General features: G+C 38.6%; 1 protein-coding gene across 1 annotated transcript in view; it reads left to right on the top strand.

Moving 5' to 3' along the window:
- Dnmbp (dynamin binding protein) overlaps positions 1 to 16,615 on the top strand; it is a 96,317-nt gene that overhangs the window by 32,192 nt on the left and 47,510 nt on the right. The window contains exon 4 of the mRNA XM_046450048.2: positions 6,218 to 8,224. Coding sequence (XP_046306004.1) covers positions 6,218 to 8,224 — 2,007 coding nt within the window. The remainder of the gene's footprint in view (positions 1 to 6,217; positions 8,225 to 16,615) is intronic.

Here is a 16,615-nt window from a genome sequence, read left to right as displayed (position 1 = left end):
GTATGTCTACAACATTATGAGGAATTTAAGGGATGTCATTTCTGGAATTAGCTTATTTGCTTTATAATTACATCTTATTATAGTCAAGTCTTGGTACTAAAATTTTTAAAAAAAGGATTTTCTGCTGAAACCTACTATGGAAAGATGAACTGGCTTTGAAATTAAAATGCAGATTTCAGGAATCCTAGGGCCATCTGAGAGATTCTTAGAAGATACTTGTACCAACTTTCAGCCTGAATCACCTGTATCAAGACTGTATCAAGGTCAAGCAGGGTTCCAAAATTTATAGATCTTATTTTAACCACCATTGACTAGTTAATCCTAGTAAGATTAATGATGTAAATGGAGCCCAAAGAAAGAGGATTAGGGCAGGGGGCATGGTGTGTGGGGGAGGAGGTAGAAAGCAGTGAACTAATTATCAGTGGTTTTATCTCATTTTTTTGTGTATCTGCTGCCAGCCAGCTCCTATGTGTTCTCTAGTCTGAAAGCACACACTTTCATGGGCGGGAAAGTTAGGTATACCTACATCATTTGTTTTTTTTCTGGGATGTTTAACTTGAAATACTGACCTAATTTTAGTTCCTCTTGTTTTCTATACCTGACAGGGCACATCAACAGGCATTAATTTTGCTAATTGGATGTAAAAATCACTACAAAATGAAAACATTGTTTTATAACCACATATAGTTTATCAGATTCCAGTCTAGGTCTACTGATTTTGAAATCTAGTGTTTGGAATGGCTCTTCTACTTCTTAGACTGAATTTTTCCCCCATTAGATCAGTGTTTCAGCTCATGAGTAGTACATACTCCCTTATCCCTATCCTCTGATACTGCTAATGCTTACTCTTATGGTTCTTTCTCTGTCCCTGGTCACAAAGTTTCAGTGATAAATTTATCAGAAAGAGATTGGAAACCTTAAGAGTATGTGGAATAATGTTTGAGATCTGTTTTGTTTCATGAAATCTGAAGATCTTATTTTAACTTTAATTTCCTATTCACCATGCTGCCTTTCAGTTGTTATTTATTTACCTTTAAGCAGTATCATCAGGATTAATAAAGAAAAAATTATACATGCACATATGTAAATTATATATATATATATGTATATATCAATAGCAGGTAATATAACTTAGGAATAAGAATTCTGACTGCTCTACCTTAAATCCAACTCTTCCACTTAATAGCTATGACCTTGAGCTAAGTCTCTCAGCCTCAGTTTCCTTTTCTAAAAGATGGGGAAATGGGCTGGAGTTGTGGCTCAGTGGTAGAGTGCTTGCCTAGCACATGCAAGGCCCTAGTTCGATTCTTAGCACCACATAAAAATAAATAAAATAAAGGTATTGTGCTCAACTATAACTAAAAAATAATTAAAAAGAAAAGTCTGTAGTTAATATTATAAAAAAAATTTAAAAAATAAAAGATGGGGAAAATAATAACCACCCTGGGGTAATTGTGAGGATTAAATGAGGTTCTACATGTGAAGCATGTGGCAAAAGGTAAACACTCAATAAATTTTAGCTATTTTTATTAGTCTTAACCTATTTTTTTTTTTTGAGAGAGAGAGAATTTTTTAATATTTATTTTTTAGTTTTCGGCGGACACAACATCTTTATTTGTATGTGGTGCTGAGCATCAAACCCGGGCCACACGCATGCCAGGCGAGCGCGCTACCGCTTAAGCCACATCCCCAGCCCAAGTCTTAACCTATTTTTCTGAGGTTACTTGATGTGCTCTGGGGCTGAGTTTCCTCAACCATTCCATGAAGTTTTGTATGCACCTACGTTTTCCCAGGGAGATTCTACCCAGAATCAGAATCACTAGTGGTTCTTCCAGCAGGTGTCACCCTTCCTCCTTTTCCGAAAGCTACCCAGTTGTTTCCACTGTTCCTTGCATTTTGAGTTACATTTAAACACAAGAACAAGACTATCTTTTAGAAGAAGGGTCAATACAGAAGGCCAGGGCCACTGATTGTCCTAAAAACTAAAGAGAGGAGAAAACAAAACAAACAAGGGACTATGATAAGGAAAGACAGAGACCAAGGAGAGGAAAAAAAATAATGTATTATAGGGAGTGATAGAATATAATTAATGATTGCTCTACATGACAGAACACTTGTGCCTCACCTATAGCCTCATGTTTCTAGACCCCCTCTCCCACCACACAAAAAAAAATCCACTAAAAATAAATTGAGCAGGAGGATATCAAGTTCAAGGTCAGCCTGGATAACTTAGTGAGACCTGTCTCAAAATAAGAAATAAAAAGGGCTGGGAATGTAGCTCAGTGGTAGAGTACTTCCCTAGCATGTGTGAGACCCTGGGTTCAATCCCTAATACTGCAAAATAAATAAATAGTATTTATCTGTCAAAGCACATGTGTTATAAATTATTATTATGAAAGTTCTCATATGATTTACATGGGGAAACTAAAATATGTGGTCAGTCTTCAAGAAGCACACAGTTCTCTGGGCATCTGGAGTCAGAGTCAGTGAGTTACCTAGTTCTTCAGAGTTCTTATATCAGATTCTAAGACTTGCATTTGTTCTTATCATTTTAATCTGTATTCATTTCCTGTTCAAATAAAAAACCCAACCAGAGAAAACAAGCAGTTTGTGGCTGGGTTTGGTTGTGCTTGTACCAAAGATTCGGGCTGACCCCAAGGGTCTCCACATTTCCTATTTTTCTCTTTTCAAATCTGTCATACCACTCCAGGAGTTTCTCATTTTGGTGCTTTGGGAAGTCTTGAAATGACCACTAGGAAGCCCTCATTTCTAAGGAGTCACCCCGGGTCTCAGAGGAAGAGCTTTCATGACTCATGAAAATGAGAAACTCATGCAGAACATTCAGGGAAAGGCAGGACTGGAAAGTAAGGGCATTGAACCAAAAAAAAAAAAAAAAAAAAAAAAAAAAAAAAAACAAGAGTGTCTTCCAGGGTCTTAATTATGATTCTTTTTTTTTTTTTTAATTTATCTTTATTAAGTAGAAATAACCAATAGAATTATAGTCTGCCACATGGTAAAGCCTACCAAAACAGTCATTTCACTGAAAATAGACAGGAAAACAAACTCTCTTACACAAGTTCATAGAGATCTGGCCTAACAAAGAAAATACTGTAATTCTACAGCTTTAAGAAAGCCAGTTCAGTTCAAAGCCTGAAGAGTGGGAGTTAGGGCAGCTTTTATTTTCCTACTCACCAAGAGGCCCATTGTGTCTGAACAGAGACACATCACCAGTGAGTTCCCTTTGTCATCCTAATGGCAGGCCTTAGGGCCAGTAGGGGAAAAAAACACTGATAATTCTTAGGATCCAAAACTCTAACCATGGATACAGAATCATAAATTAAAGAAGTATAGAAATATAGGACCAAGACGTTCCTATTTTTCAGGAACACTTAGTCAAAATAATATAATATCAGGAAAATGTATTTGATACCTTGCACTAAGTCTAAAACTTACTTTAGGTGCTGTATAGTATGTAAAAGTACAAGTGCCAGAATTAGTGATAAGAGCAGTTTTGTAGGTAACAGATAGCCAAAATGAACATAGTTTCTAAGGTTTTTTAGAAAAGCATATTAGGGTTTGAGATGGAGAGATACAGTATGCATAAGGGTTTGGAGTTCATAATGGCATGGCTTTGTATGGGGAACAGTGAAAATCCCCTTATGGAATAGGGTCTCATCTCATAGAGGAGATCTTAGGGGATGGTTTAGAAAGGGAAGAGGTTAGGACTGGATCATCATGAACATCTTTGGGGTTAAAAAAGAATAATGTTTTTGTTTTTGGTAGCTTGGCAAGTAAACCTCTTCAGAGCGTATCCAGAAAAAAAACTTATTTTTATTTATTTGGGGTATAAGAATACTATGATTTGCTAGGTGTGATGGTGTACACCTAGAGTCCTGGAAACTCAGGAAGCTGAAGCAAGAGGATCAAAAGTTTAAGGCCCATCTCAGCAACTTAGCAAGATTCTGTCTCAAAATAAAATAAAAAAGGTTGGGATGTAACTCAGAGGTAGATGAGTGAGGCCCTGGATTTATTTTCCAGAACTGGGGGGGGGGGGGGGGGGAAACGTTTATTAGAGAGGAAGTCATTGGGCAGTAGGCTCTTCATGCTTATGGTAAAAGTTTGGGCAAATGAGGGATATGATAAAATGGTATCCTGGGCCTCCAATGAAGAACCAATTCCTGAAGACATCTTTCTTAACTGTTCTATTTATGATAATAAACAACATAGTGTGAGCAGTTAGATCCATGGTGGATCCTATCCAAAGAACTATATTAGGCCCAGAAGCTTGAACTATAATATTATTTACAGCAGCATTTATTACACTTTTGGGTTTTACAATCCCAACACACTCATAAAAGATATAAGCCAGGTGCAGTGGATTACAGTTGTAATCCCAATGTCTTGGAAGACTGAGGCAGGAGGATTATGAGTTCAAAGCCAGCCTCAGCAAGTTAGCAAGGCTCTAAGCAACTCAGAACCTTTCTCTAAATAAAATTTAAAAAACAGCTGGGGATGAGGCTCAGTGGTTAAGTGCCCCCGGGTTAAATCCTCAGTACCAAAAAAAAAAAAAAAAAGATATTGAGACCTCAAAAGGTTATATCTATTGAAATTTGAATTAGATAGTAAAACTGGGAATTAAAGTATTTACCAATTAACTAAAACTCATTACATATTAGCATAAATAGCATTTTTATTTTTTAAAAAAATTAACTTTCCAATCAAATTAAGCGAGGAATGACATTGGTTTACATTTTTATAAATCTTTTTAATGTTTGACTTAATGGAATAAAGCTGGATTTTCATACTTGCATCTATATTTAATCTATTACAATATGTTTTGTTAGAAGTATATTCTAAAAAATCCAGCCTCACACAGATATGTAATGGGAGAGAGGAGTCTTTTAATAGGCTTTTCAGATAATTGTGAATATTTTTCTTTAACACTGTACCAAAATGCAACAAATGGTAGTTTTTTTAAGGATTAGTTGCAGTGTGGGAACTGAAATCATATCAGTGAACTTTTCATACTACTACACTAAAATCCATTAGTCTGTTTTTTTTTTTTTTTTTTTAAAGAGAGAGAGAGTGTTTTAATATTTATTTTTCAGTTTTCGGTGGACACAACATCTTTGTTTGTATGTGGTGCTGAGGATCGAACCCGGGCCGCACGCATGCCAGGCGAGCGTGCTGCCGCTTGAGCCACATCCCCAGCCCGTCTGTTTTGGTTTTAATGAATCTTTTAACCATGAATGATTTTATAACATCATGCATTGGATATGTAGAAAATATTGATTCAATGAGTTATTACCAAATGTGGGCCATTTTATTATACAACACCAACAATTACACTTGTTAATATTTCTGGTGATCTCATCAGAAAAACATTCAACTATGGAAAGTTGTCAAGTTCATGGTTGTAGATAAGAGTTTTCCTTCTTATTTTAGCTTGAAAGTTGGAATTTTACCATGGGCAACAAATATTTTTGCTTATTTTCCTTGAGGTTACAGACTCATTTCTTCCCTTTTAGAGGAAATGTCTCCAGGCTATCCAGGCCTGAATAAACTGTCTGCCAGTCATTCTTTCACATAAAACAGTGTTGGGTGAAAAACAGCAGTTGGTTCACGCATATAACTTGGCCGCTCAACTACTTTTCCTCAAGTCAGACAGCAAAAGCTCTGTGTGTGTAATTCTCATGTTGTCACACAGAATGTTACAAAGGAAGCATTCTCAAGAGTTGAAATTTAATACAACAAATGTAACTTCATCAAGGATGTTCTTAACTGCAACTGGATTTGCTTTTTACACCACTGAGCACTTGGTGGTGAAGTATACAGTGACTCTACTGCAACAGTTCTGTGTGCTTTGTTGCCGCTGCCTTGGTTTATGCATCGCCAGCAGTTTTATCCCCATTGCTTTTATAGTCATTGCAAATGTCAATGCAGTGGAAAATGTGGATAAAGTATTCATTAGTTTTGATCTCACAGATCCTCTGAAAGGATCTCAGGGACCCACCCCTAAGGTTCCATGGATCACTCTGAAAACCCTAGGTTTATAGGAATGTTTCCATTCATTCGATTATTACGAGTGTTCATGCTCTTAAAATTCTAGGTATGTATTTCCTTGATTCATTCGATGTTTGAAGTGATGCCCTGCTCTATTGATTACAGTAATGCTCTGCTGGGATGATGACTGAGGTCATTCTTTCTCTTTCTTCAGGTGACCTGGTGATTCTTGATGGCACTTCCACTGGAGGCTGGCTGCAGGGCAGAAGCTGCTGGGGTGCCCGGGGCTTCTTCCCATCTTCGTGTGTCCGGGAGCTCTGCCTCTCATCTCAAAGCCGGCAGTGGCACTCACAGAGTACACAGCTTCAGATTCCTGAATATTCCATGGGTCAAGCGCGTGCCCTGATGGGGCTTTCTGCCCAGCTGGATGAGGAGCTGGACTTCAGGGAAGGGGATGTGATTACCATTATTGGAGTTCCTGAGCCAGGCTGGTTTGAGGGGGAGTTAGCGGGTCGAAGAGGCATTTTTCCAGAAGGTTTTGTAGAACTTTTGGGGCCTTTGAGGACTGTGGATGAGTTGGTAAGTGCTGGAAATGGAGAAGACTGCATTGCTAATGGTGAGGTAGATATTCCTCTTGGAGAAGAAGAAAGAGGGCCAGATGAGGAGGATGAGCAATCAGGGGCCTATGGAATTGCCCTCTACAGATTCCAAGCCCTGGAGCCGAATGAGTTGGATTTCGAAGTAGGGGATAAAATTAGAATACTGGCAACCTTGGAAGATGGCTGGCTAGAAGGATGGCTGAAGGGCAGGACAGGCATCTTTCCTCACAGATTTGTAAAGTTATGTCCTAACACCAGAGTGGAAGAAACCATGGCCCCACCCCAGGAAGGCAGCCTCACCAAGACCCCAGAAAGCTCTTTGGATGATTTGGAGAACACGGTAGTAATGGAAGAACCAAGATGTGAATCTCTTGAGTACACAGCAGAGATGCCCAACTATGTGCTTTCTGAAACTTCTACTTCTCCCCTAGATCACCTGACTCCTGAATGTGATGTAAATAAAAACTCTGATCCAGGTGAAGTCTTCTCAGAAGGGTCCCCCAGAAGCCCAGGTGCAGAGCACATAGAGCCTGTTTCGAAAGACCCTTCTGTGACTGAACCTTTTGAGGTGGTCAATGGTATTTACTCCCAACCTCAGGTATCTTTTCATTGCCAATTGCAGAAAAACCAGTATTATTCTACTGTAGGAGGGAGCTACCAAAGTGCAGAACAGTTCTCTGGCCACTTTCCTCTAGAAGCCAGGACTAGAGACTATTCCAGCCTACCTCCCAAAGGAACGTATGCCCAGCAGAGATTTCTTCAGAAGCCAGAGCCTCCCCTTTACAGGGGCTCTTCCCTTGCAGCCTCAAGGATAGCCAAACCCAGCCAATTGAGCCTTCAACTCCAGGGTATGACAAGGTGTGTTAAAAAGCACCTAGCCTCCAAAGAAAATGCCTCCAGCTTCTGCTCCTCATCAGAGAGATCAGAGAGGAAGCCTAGTCCAAAAGGCCAGGGATCCACTGTGGAAGTAACAGCACTTCCACAGGGAGATGGAAGCATTGACCTGGACTCTAAGTTGACACAACAGCTGATAGAGTTTGAGAAGAGCCTGTCAGGACCTAGTACAGAGATAGACAAAATTTCACGCCACTTTTCAATCACAGACTTTAACTCTGAGAAGGATATTGTCCGAGGTTCCTCAAAGTTAATTCCCCCACAGATGCTACCTGAGAGAAGAAAAGCCCTAAGGCCACCACCACCTCGACCCTGCACTCCATCATCCACTTCTTCCCACTTGCTGGTTGACCATAACCCAAAACCTGCACCCCCCTTGGCTGTGAGGCCCTCTCGCCCAGCTCCCTTGCCTCCCTATGCACAGCAGAGGATGAATGCAGCCTCTCCCAAGCCCCTTTCCTGTCACCATCCTAGCTGGGACACTCCAGAGAAGGAAGACCCTGAGCATATGGAAAAGAGTCTAGACCAGACATCCCTGTGCCCCTTGGTACTAGTGAGGATCCAGGAAATGGAACAGGACTTGGACATGTACACCAGGGCTCAGGAGGAGCTGAACTTGATGCTGGACGAGAAGCAGGATGAATCCTTAAGGTCGGAGACCCTTGAGAATCTGGAGTTCTATGAGAATAACATTGAAAGTTTGAATCTGGAACTCCAGCAACTGAAAGGTGAGTGATGAGGAAAATAACGTGTACTTGTTTTTTGGCACCCACCAGTCCCAGTAACAGCCTGCCTTTCTGTTTTAGGGGTTGTTGCCATCTTTGATGACAGAATGATTTGTATTTTCATTACCTAGTTTCTTATTCTGTCACTACAATGAAATTGCTCAGTCTTGCTATATTCTATGACCAGTGTCCTTTGACTCCATTTGCTGCTTAAAGAAGTGCAAGACTTAGAGACATGTGTGTACCCCATTGACATGTATACCTCCTCTGCAGCTATGATGTCCCTGGCGTAATGCAGATGAGAAGTCCCTAAATATAACTTTCTTCATCAGGTTCTATAAGGACTAAAGGCTTCCAGGCTAAGACTCTTGAGAAAATTACAACTTGTATCTCTGTGGTCCAAGGACTCATTTTCAGTAATAATAATTGCTAACATTTCTTAACTTACTAGTAAGTAAAGAGTCTTCATGGATTCCTTAAAGGTGTAGGGATAATTCATAAGGCTGCTTTAGGAAGGAAGAAACTAAGACTTAGAGATTAATATGTCAAGGGAGCAGGGATTTAAGGTCATGCTTTTTACTACTACAGTTTATTACTTCCACTTTGCATATTCAAAAAATCATATTCTGGAGACTTCACATTGACCAGATTCACAGGAAAAATAATTTATGGAGTAGGAAGAATAAGAGAGGGAGCCATGAGCAATTGGCCTCTGTCCCTAGGAGTTCATGACTGCTAGTCATTCTTAGCATGTGTACAAGACCTCTGAACCTACATGTCATCAGAAAAGGAAAAGATAAAAAGTAATCTGAGAATCTAGGAATTGCAGTATACTAATAAGAATAAAAGCAGAAGAATGGAGGTGCAGAGAGCCTAGGTCAAGTTGGCAGACTGAGGATGCAGACCTATCTCTTCTTCTACCTTAGATCTCTGAAAGAGAATAAGGAATGTGTAATTTAAAAATTTCCACAATAAAGAGTATTATTGGAATCAGGAATGGTGGTGTACACCTGTAATCCTAGCTATTCAGGCAGCTGAGGCAGGAGGATCCAAGTTTAAGGCCATCCTGCGCAATTTAGTGAGACCCTGTCTCAAAAAAAAGATTGAAAGGGCTGGGGATGTAGCTCCATGGTAGAGCACCTCTGGTTCAATCCCCAGTACTGCAGGGGCAGTGGGGGGTGCTATTAGAAGGCCAGAAACCAAGTAGTTTTTTAAAAGATGGAAAGCAGATAGTAGTGAAGACAGGGAGGAAACCTCTATCCAAAATATGCTCAGGAGAGGAGGACAGTTCTAAGGGAACTCCAATTCAGAGATATGGCATAGGAGGGGTCTTGGGACAATTAGGGAACAGTTGAGCCCCATCGTCACCTGTGCTGAATAGGAACAACAGCAACACTTGTCCTTGAGCACTAGGTAGGTACATAGACATGTCCTTAAGAAGGTGTTCCTATAACATGCATACCTGAGCTCTTGGAGGAATGCCAGGTACCTTGATGACTTTGGATTACAAAAAAAAAAAAAATTCTAAAGGAACCTTGGCTGGCTGTTGCATCCCCAAAGCCATAGCAAGTACTAGGGTCTTCTCTTGTTGACCATACTTAAAAGATTCAAGATACATTTGTAAACTATTCTTTTGTTGCATATACAGGTGAGAAAACTAAAGGCTCTCAAATTCCAGGTAGCAGGGACTTCCCAGAAACCACACTTTTTGGAATGAATCACGTTCCACTGAACTATTTTTGTCTCCCATGCTTAAGAACACTGTGCTATGTGTTCAGAGGGATTCATGGATTAAGGGACTGGAAGTACTAAGTGATGACATTGCTGTTCTTGCTTATTCACCTGACCTTCTTTCTCAGGACTAGTTTAGTAATAATACAACCAGTATTGTTACTATGTATTTTTTTTTAATTACTAAAAACTTCATACTGGGAAAGCCCCACAGTAGGTAATTGGAGTCTCAATCATGAAGAATTTTAAAAATTCAAATCCACCAAATACAGCGTTGGGGAAGTTAATGTGGTCTTATGTGTTGCTAGTCGGTGTATTGTTTATATCTGCTGTCAGTATGTTGAAATTACTTATTCCTTGCAATCACAGATGATGCCGCTTAAGGACCTCTTTTTTTGAATGTTCATAAATGTTATTTCCAACAATATAAATAGTCCCTCAAAAGGCAGAAGTTCATCAGTTGGAGTACCAGGCTTTATTTCTGTAATTCAGTCCTGTATAATCTTTAATCTTGAAATTTAAAGGCCTAAGGTTTAAAGAATTTTCAATATTCTGATTCTAGTCAATATTATATTTAGTTGTTGGATGCCTACTGAAAAAACAGGTAATACCTATCAGTGTATCATTTCTCATACACCTGGTGTGGTGTTTCACACATAGTAGGGGCTCATTAAATGCTTGATGTTATGGTTTGGATCTGAAATGTCCTCCAGAAGCTCATATATTAAAGATGTGGTCCCTGTTGCAGCAGTGTCTGGAGGTGGGGCTTTTGGAAAGTGTTTGGTTCACAAGGGCTTTTACCTCATCAGTGGATTAACCCATTGATGGCTGAATGGACTACTAGGAGGTGGTGGAAACTGTAGGCAGGTGGTTCATGATTGGAGGAAGTAGGTCACTGGGAGTGTACCCTTGGGGACTGTTCTTATCAATGGCCTCTTCCCATCCTCCCCTGCTTCCTGGCTGCCATGAGTTCTGCCTCACTCAGGTCCAGAAACAATGAAGCTGGCTAACTTTGGTCTGAAACCTCTGAAACCATGAGCCAAAATAAACCTTTTTTCCCTCAAGTTGTTATGTCAGTTGTTTTAGTCACAGAGATGAAAAGCAGTCTACCACACCTGAGTAACTAAACGAGATTGGATTGAATGGACTGTTCTACCTTGACTTCTTTCAGAATCTCCTGCCTCTATTGTTGCTTTGACTTGGACTCCTGGGGAGCTGAGGAGGGTCAGTGTAGAGATGCCAGCTCCCTGATCAGACACAGTTAATGTAGCAAAATAATCCAATGCTGTACATGCCCACAGTGAAGCTCTTTAACTATTGTTACTTCTTAAGTCCCAGGAATTAAGAAGTCATGAAGGTTCATTTTCTAGAAGCTCTATTTGTTTTTCTTATCTGCTCTGTTACCTGTCATCTCCTGTTTCAATGGTTGTTTATTTGTTTGTTTGTTTGTTTCAGTAGTTATTGGTGTATGATCCCAAAATACTAAACCTTAGTGGGCTGTTTTGGGCAGCACATAGTTCTCATTCATGTGGTCTTGTATATCTGGCTGTCTTTCATTGTGTGCTGCTCATAGAACTTGGGAATTTTGGGGGGCATAGGGTATTAGGGATGAACTTAGGGGCACTTAACCACTGAGCCACACCCCCAGCCCTCTTTTGTATTTTATTTAGAGATAGGGTCTCTCTGAGTTGCTTAGCACCTCACTGTTGCTGAGGCCAGCTTTGAATCCCCCGTCCTCTTGTCTTAGCCTCCCAAGCTGCTGGGATTACAGGCGTGCACCCCCACAACCAGCCAGAATTTGGGAAATTTTAAGACCTGAGATGAAGACACCTGACTCCAGAGATGATTTGTACTTGTTTCCGTCAGTTTGTGTCAGCTAATGTTTACAAATTCCTGAAGGATAGTAATCTTTGGGATTCAGGAATAAGAAATTGAAATTCTTGGTAATTCCCAAATTACAACTGATTTTGTATTAAAAAAAACACTTTTCTGCTGTCATATATACATTTAAAAAATTAATAAAAAAGAAAAAAGAACTCTTCATTTACATGCCTGTAAATAATAATGGTAGTGACCATAATAATCATCAGTGAATGGTTTTACTGTGCTAGGATTACACTAAAATTTTTAGAGACTTTTATACATATATGAAATAAAGGCATGGCTTATTGTTATTATGAACCAAACTATTGTGACAGGATTGTATATTGTAGTACCATGTTAAAATGTTCCACACCTGATAATAGGCTTAAAAAAAAAAAAAACTTGATATTTTTAGAGCAGTTTTAGGTTCACAGTAAAATTGAGAGGAAGGTATAGACATATTCCATATCTCACTTCCCCCTATACATATATAACTTCCCCCATTAACAGCATTTCTGAAACATGTTTCATGTTTTACTTTTTATCTTTTTTTTTTAAACAGAGAGAGAGAGAGAGAGAGAGAGAGAGAGAGAGAATTTTTTAATATTTATTTTTCAGTTTTCGGTGGACACAACATCTTTGTTTGTATGTGGTGTTGAGGATCGAACCCGGGCTGCACGCATGCCAGGCGAGCGCGCTACCGCTTGAGCCACATCCCCAGCCCCTTACTTTTTATCTTAAAATAATTTTAGACTTACAGGAAAGTTGCATAAATAATAGAGTTCCCATGTGCCTTTCACTAGCTTTCCCTAACTTTACCATCTTATGTGTCTATAACATATTTAATAAAATCAGAAAATTAATGATAGTTGACATTTGATCATTTAAAATGTTAAAGGAACATTTAATACAAAATGTCCATTTAAAAGATTACACAATGTATTATATATGTATTGATTATTGATGTATTGAACCACCACATCATACCCCTGTCCTGCCCCGCCCCCCCCTTTTTTTTTGCAGTACTCGGGACTTAACCCAGAGATACTCTGGGTTACATCTCCAGTCCTTTTTATGTTTTATTTTGAGACAGGGTCTTCTTAGATTGCTGAGGCTGACCTTGAACTTGTGATCCTCCTGCCTCAGCCTCCCAAATTTTTGGGAGTACAGGTGTGCACCACTGAACTTGGCTAATATCTCATTAATAATATAATTTTGTATTTGTGTAATTTTGATGTTTTTATGTGTCAGTTAAAAATAAAATTTTAAGTCAAAAAATTTAAGTTCAACATTAAAAAAAATTCCTGATTTAGAAATTCAGCAAAGAATCATGTGTTATAAACATGAGATTATAGCACAAAGATAATTATCTAAAATTTTAATATTAAAATCTCCTTTTTCACACTTTATTTTAGGAGAATTAATTTATTATTACACATCCTATTAGTCAAGCTATTATAACCCATAACCAAAAACAATGAATTTAAAAAATGGTATATACTTGGAAGATTTTTTTTTCCAGAAAACATTCTATTGTGATTGACAAACAAATGTGCAAACGGATCTTTTAGACTTAACAATATGGAGCAATTGTGACATTCAAGATTGCAGCCCAGTGCATGGGATTCCAATAGTTAGGCTGAATGTAAGCTGCCTGTCAGGAAAATGGGACAGGTTTTAATGTTGTATGGTATATTTTATCATGAAATTTTTTTAACCCAAGTTAGGTCATTTATTTATTTTAATAATAGTTTAAATTTACTCATTTGCAGTGTGTGGGACAATAGTCCCTCCTTTCTTGAATTTTGTGATCTTTTTTAGCATACGTGACTATAGTGGGTGAATGGTTTTCAAGGATAGATCAGGAGTTGGGTGTGGTTGTGCACACCTACAATCCCAGTGACTCAGAGGGCTAAAGCAAGAGGATCCCAAGTTCAAGGCCAGTCTCAGCAACTAAGTGAGACCCCACTTCAAATGTTTAAAAAATTTTAAAAAGCACTGGGATGTAGCTTAGTGGTAAAGCACTCTCTATTCAATCCCCAGCACCATTTTTTAAAAAAAGAAAATCCAAGAAACGATGGAATTACTTTTTTAAAAACACACATTTCCCAGGATAGCAGTAATACCTATTATTTTGTACTAAGGGATTCTCTAACAGCCTACTGATTAAAAAGCTTGCTTTTTGTTTAAAGTGCTTATAAATTCCATATTGAAAATTGTAAGAATAAAAGTAACCAAACTCAGAATATATTTAAAGTTTTTAAAAATTATCACAAATATTTAGTATTTAAAATTACTCTTAAAATAGAATTTTAAATACACAAAATATTAGTTGCCCTGATAGTACTGATCTTTGTTTTGTGACTCATTTCAGACTGAAAAAGTTTTCATTTTACACTGCTGTTGGTTTGGTTGCTGAGTGGTAAGAAGGCATCTCTAGGTAGGGCGTTATGGTGCATTTTGCTTCATTTAATATTACTTTCTATTTTAGCAACGAAAATATTTTGTTTGCTTGTTCCGCCTTTTCCTTTGTCAGTGAAATTTATTATTTTTCCTAATTTACATTTAGTTTCTAATTTTGTATAGGACTATTTCACAACAATATTCATATCTTTGCTTCTTCTGTTAAAATATTTACAGAGCACTGAGGGATGTAGCTCAGTGGTAAGCACTTCCTTGATATGTCTACTGCCTGAGTTCCATCCCCAACATCACAAACAAACAAAAATTTACAGAGAAGGCTGGAAGTGTAGCTCAGAGGTAGAATGTGTGCTTAGCATGTGCAAGGCCTGGATTCAATCCCAGCACCTCCCCCAAAAGTTTGCAAAAATATAACGCATAGCAAATATTAAATACTGAAAAACAATGGGCAAGCATTTTTGGGTAGTATTCAGATGATGGAACATTCATCTAGAACTGCCAGTTTAAGGACTTTGTTTCCAAAACTTGATATCTTGTACCATCACTTACAAGATTTGTAAAGGTCATACTATGCAAATAAGCTTATTAACACTTAATCTATTAGCAAGAATGACTCACTGTTATCAGTGCACAGGGCCATGAACACACTTGCTCATAAATACACATGTAACATGGCAACAGTTGCAAGCAAAACTAACTGATTAGATCTTGCACACCTCTCACCATCCTACACACTCTCATCCTGGGTAAAGGAGGTGTCAATAGCAATTCTTTATTCTCTGTGTTAGTATTTTCTCCTCTTGCTTTCAACTTGACATTAGTGGATTCCTTCAAACCCACAGTGTCTCTACACTTATTCTTGGCCGTTATTCTCACAAAAAACTTAGAATAAGATTTAGAAAAGACAGAACTTTTCCAAAAAATGCAGAAAAGAAATTTCCAATGGAAATATTAATTATTCTCAGCCCAGATCCAACTTACACCAATCCCAAGACTTAATGTGTCTTGTACCTTGGATGTCCAAGGGATCAGGACCCCAGCTGAAGAGGGTTAGTGCAATTTCAGTTTATCCTCAGGAGTCCTCTAGAAACTTAGCTTGTCATAGAGAAGGTCTCCTTTTGGACTCCTCACTTTGCAAAGGCTCTGGGCTTTGAGTTTTGACTCCTTTTCCTCAAAGGGCCATTGAACAAAAGTTCAGGTTTTCAGGGACTGGCAAATGCCCTCATATGATGTAGTGTTTGTGGTTATTTACATCTCTTTACATTCTGATTTTCCCTTTGATTTTAGCCTCTACTTCTTTACTTTCTTGTCAGCATGATAGTTTTAAGCAAGTGGGGAGGGGGCTAAATAGTTCCTCTAAATTTCTTAGCTTTTTTTCTATGAGATGGTTAGTCCAAATATTTAGACTTCACTTATTAGAAATTAAAAAGCCAGTGTTTGGCTCTAACTGAGAATTAGGAGTTTTACATTTGGGATTATAATACAGAGTAGGGGTAGAATATTAGATGGTATTGATGGCTGGTGTGTGTTGGGGAGTGAAAATGCTGTTCAGTGTGGGCTGCAGTGTGGGTTTCAGCTCAGTCTTTCATCCATTCAGGAAGTACTCATTTAGTTTTACTGTCCTGCTGAGGGCAGGGTGCATAGCAGTGAGCATTAGGGATATACTTTCTGCCCTCAAGGAGCTTCCAGTGAAATTAGTTATTAATCAACAAACCCATTGATTTTGCAGGCAGTTCCAACATTACAGGTTAGTCCCTCAGACACTTAGGTTTCCCAGCACATCTTACTTTTAGAAGCTCTGGTCAGAACCACCTAGTGTTTCCCTGAGGAAATCTCATTTAACATACCTCAGTCCTTTTCTATCTCTGGGTGAGGTTCACATACTTGAATTTGACAAACAGTCACAATGTGTATTCATTTCTTATTTAGCAAATGTTTCTTGAGCACATACTGTGAGCCAAATGATGGCTACACATTGATTAGTAAAAACAACATAGTCATAGTATCATTCATATTTGTGTGTCTTGGAAACTCTATTAATCATACTGATGTGGACCTCTGTAGTTAATTATGCCGTCTGTCTTGCTGCCTTTGAATCATGGCCATAGAGTTACTTTCCATGTGGGTCAGTGCCAGGACCCTATTGTTTCTCAATCAGTACAGTGTTTAATAAATTGTGGAGTGAATCACCCTCTCCCACATCAGGAACCTGGCTCCTGAACTTCTCTTCCCAGCCTTTAAGGTAATGCCAAGAGGGAGGTTGGATAGAGATTCCCAGTTATTTTTAATGACATCTTGTAAATCAAATCAGAATATGTTTTTAAGGAAAGAATATTTTCAGCAAGATGTTGGATAGTTCATTAAAAAGAATCAGTCGGG

This window comes from Marmota monax, unplaced genomic scaffold (assembly GCF_021218885.2).
Source record: "Marmota monax isolate L192 unplaced genomic scaffold, Marmota_monax_Labrador192_F-V1.1 WCK01_AAM20220418_F8-fsc00004, whole genome shotgun sequence".
Taxonomy (NCBI): Eukaryota; Metazoa; Chordata; class Mammalia; order Rodentia; family Sciuridae; genus Marmota; species Marmota monax.
This window is presented reverse-complemented; position numbering and strand designations above follow the sequence as displayed.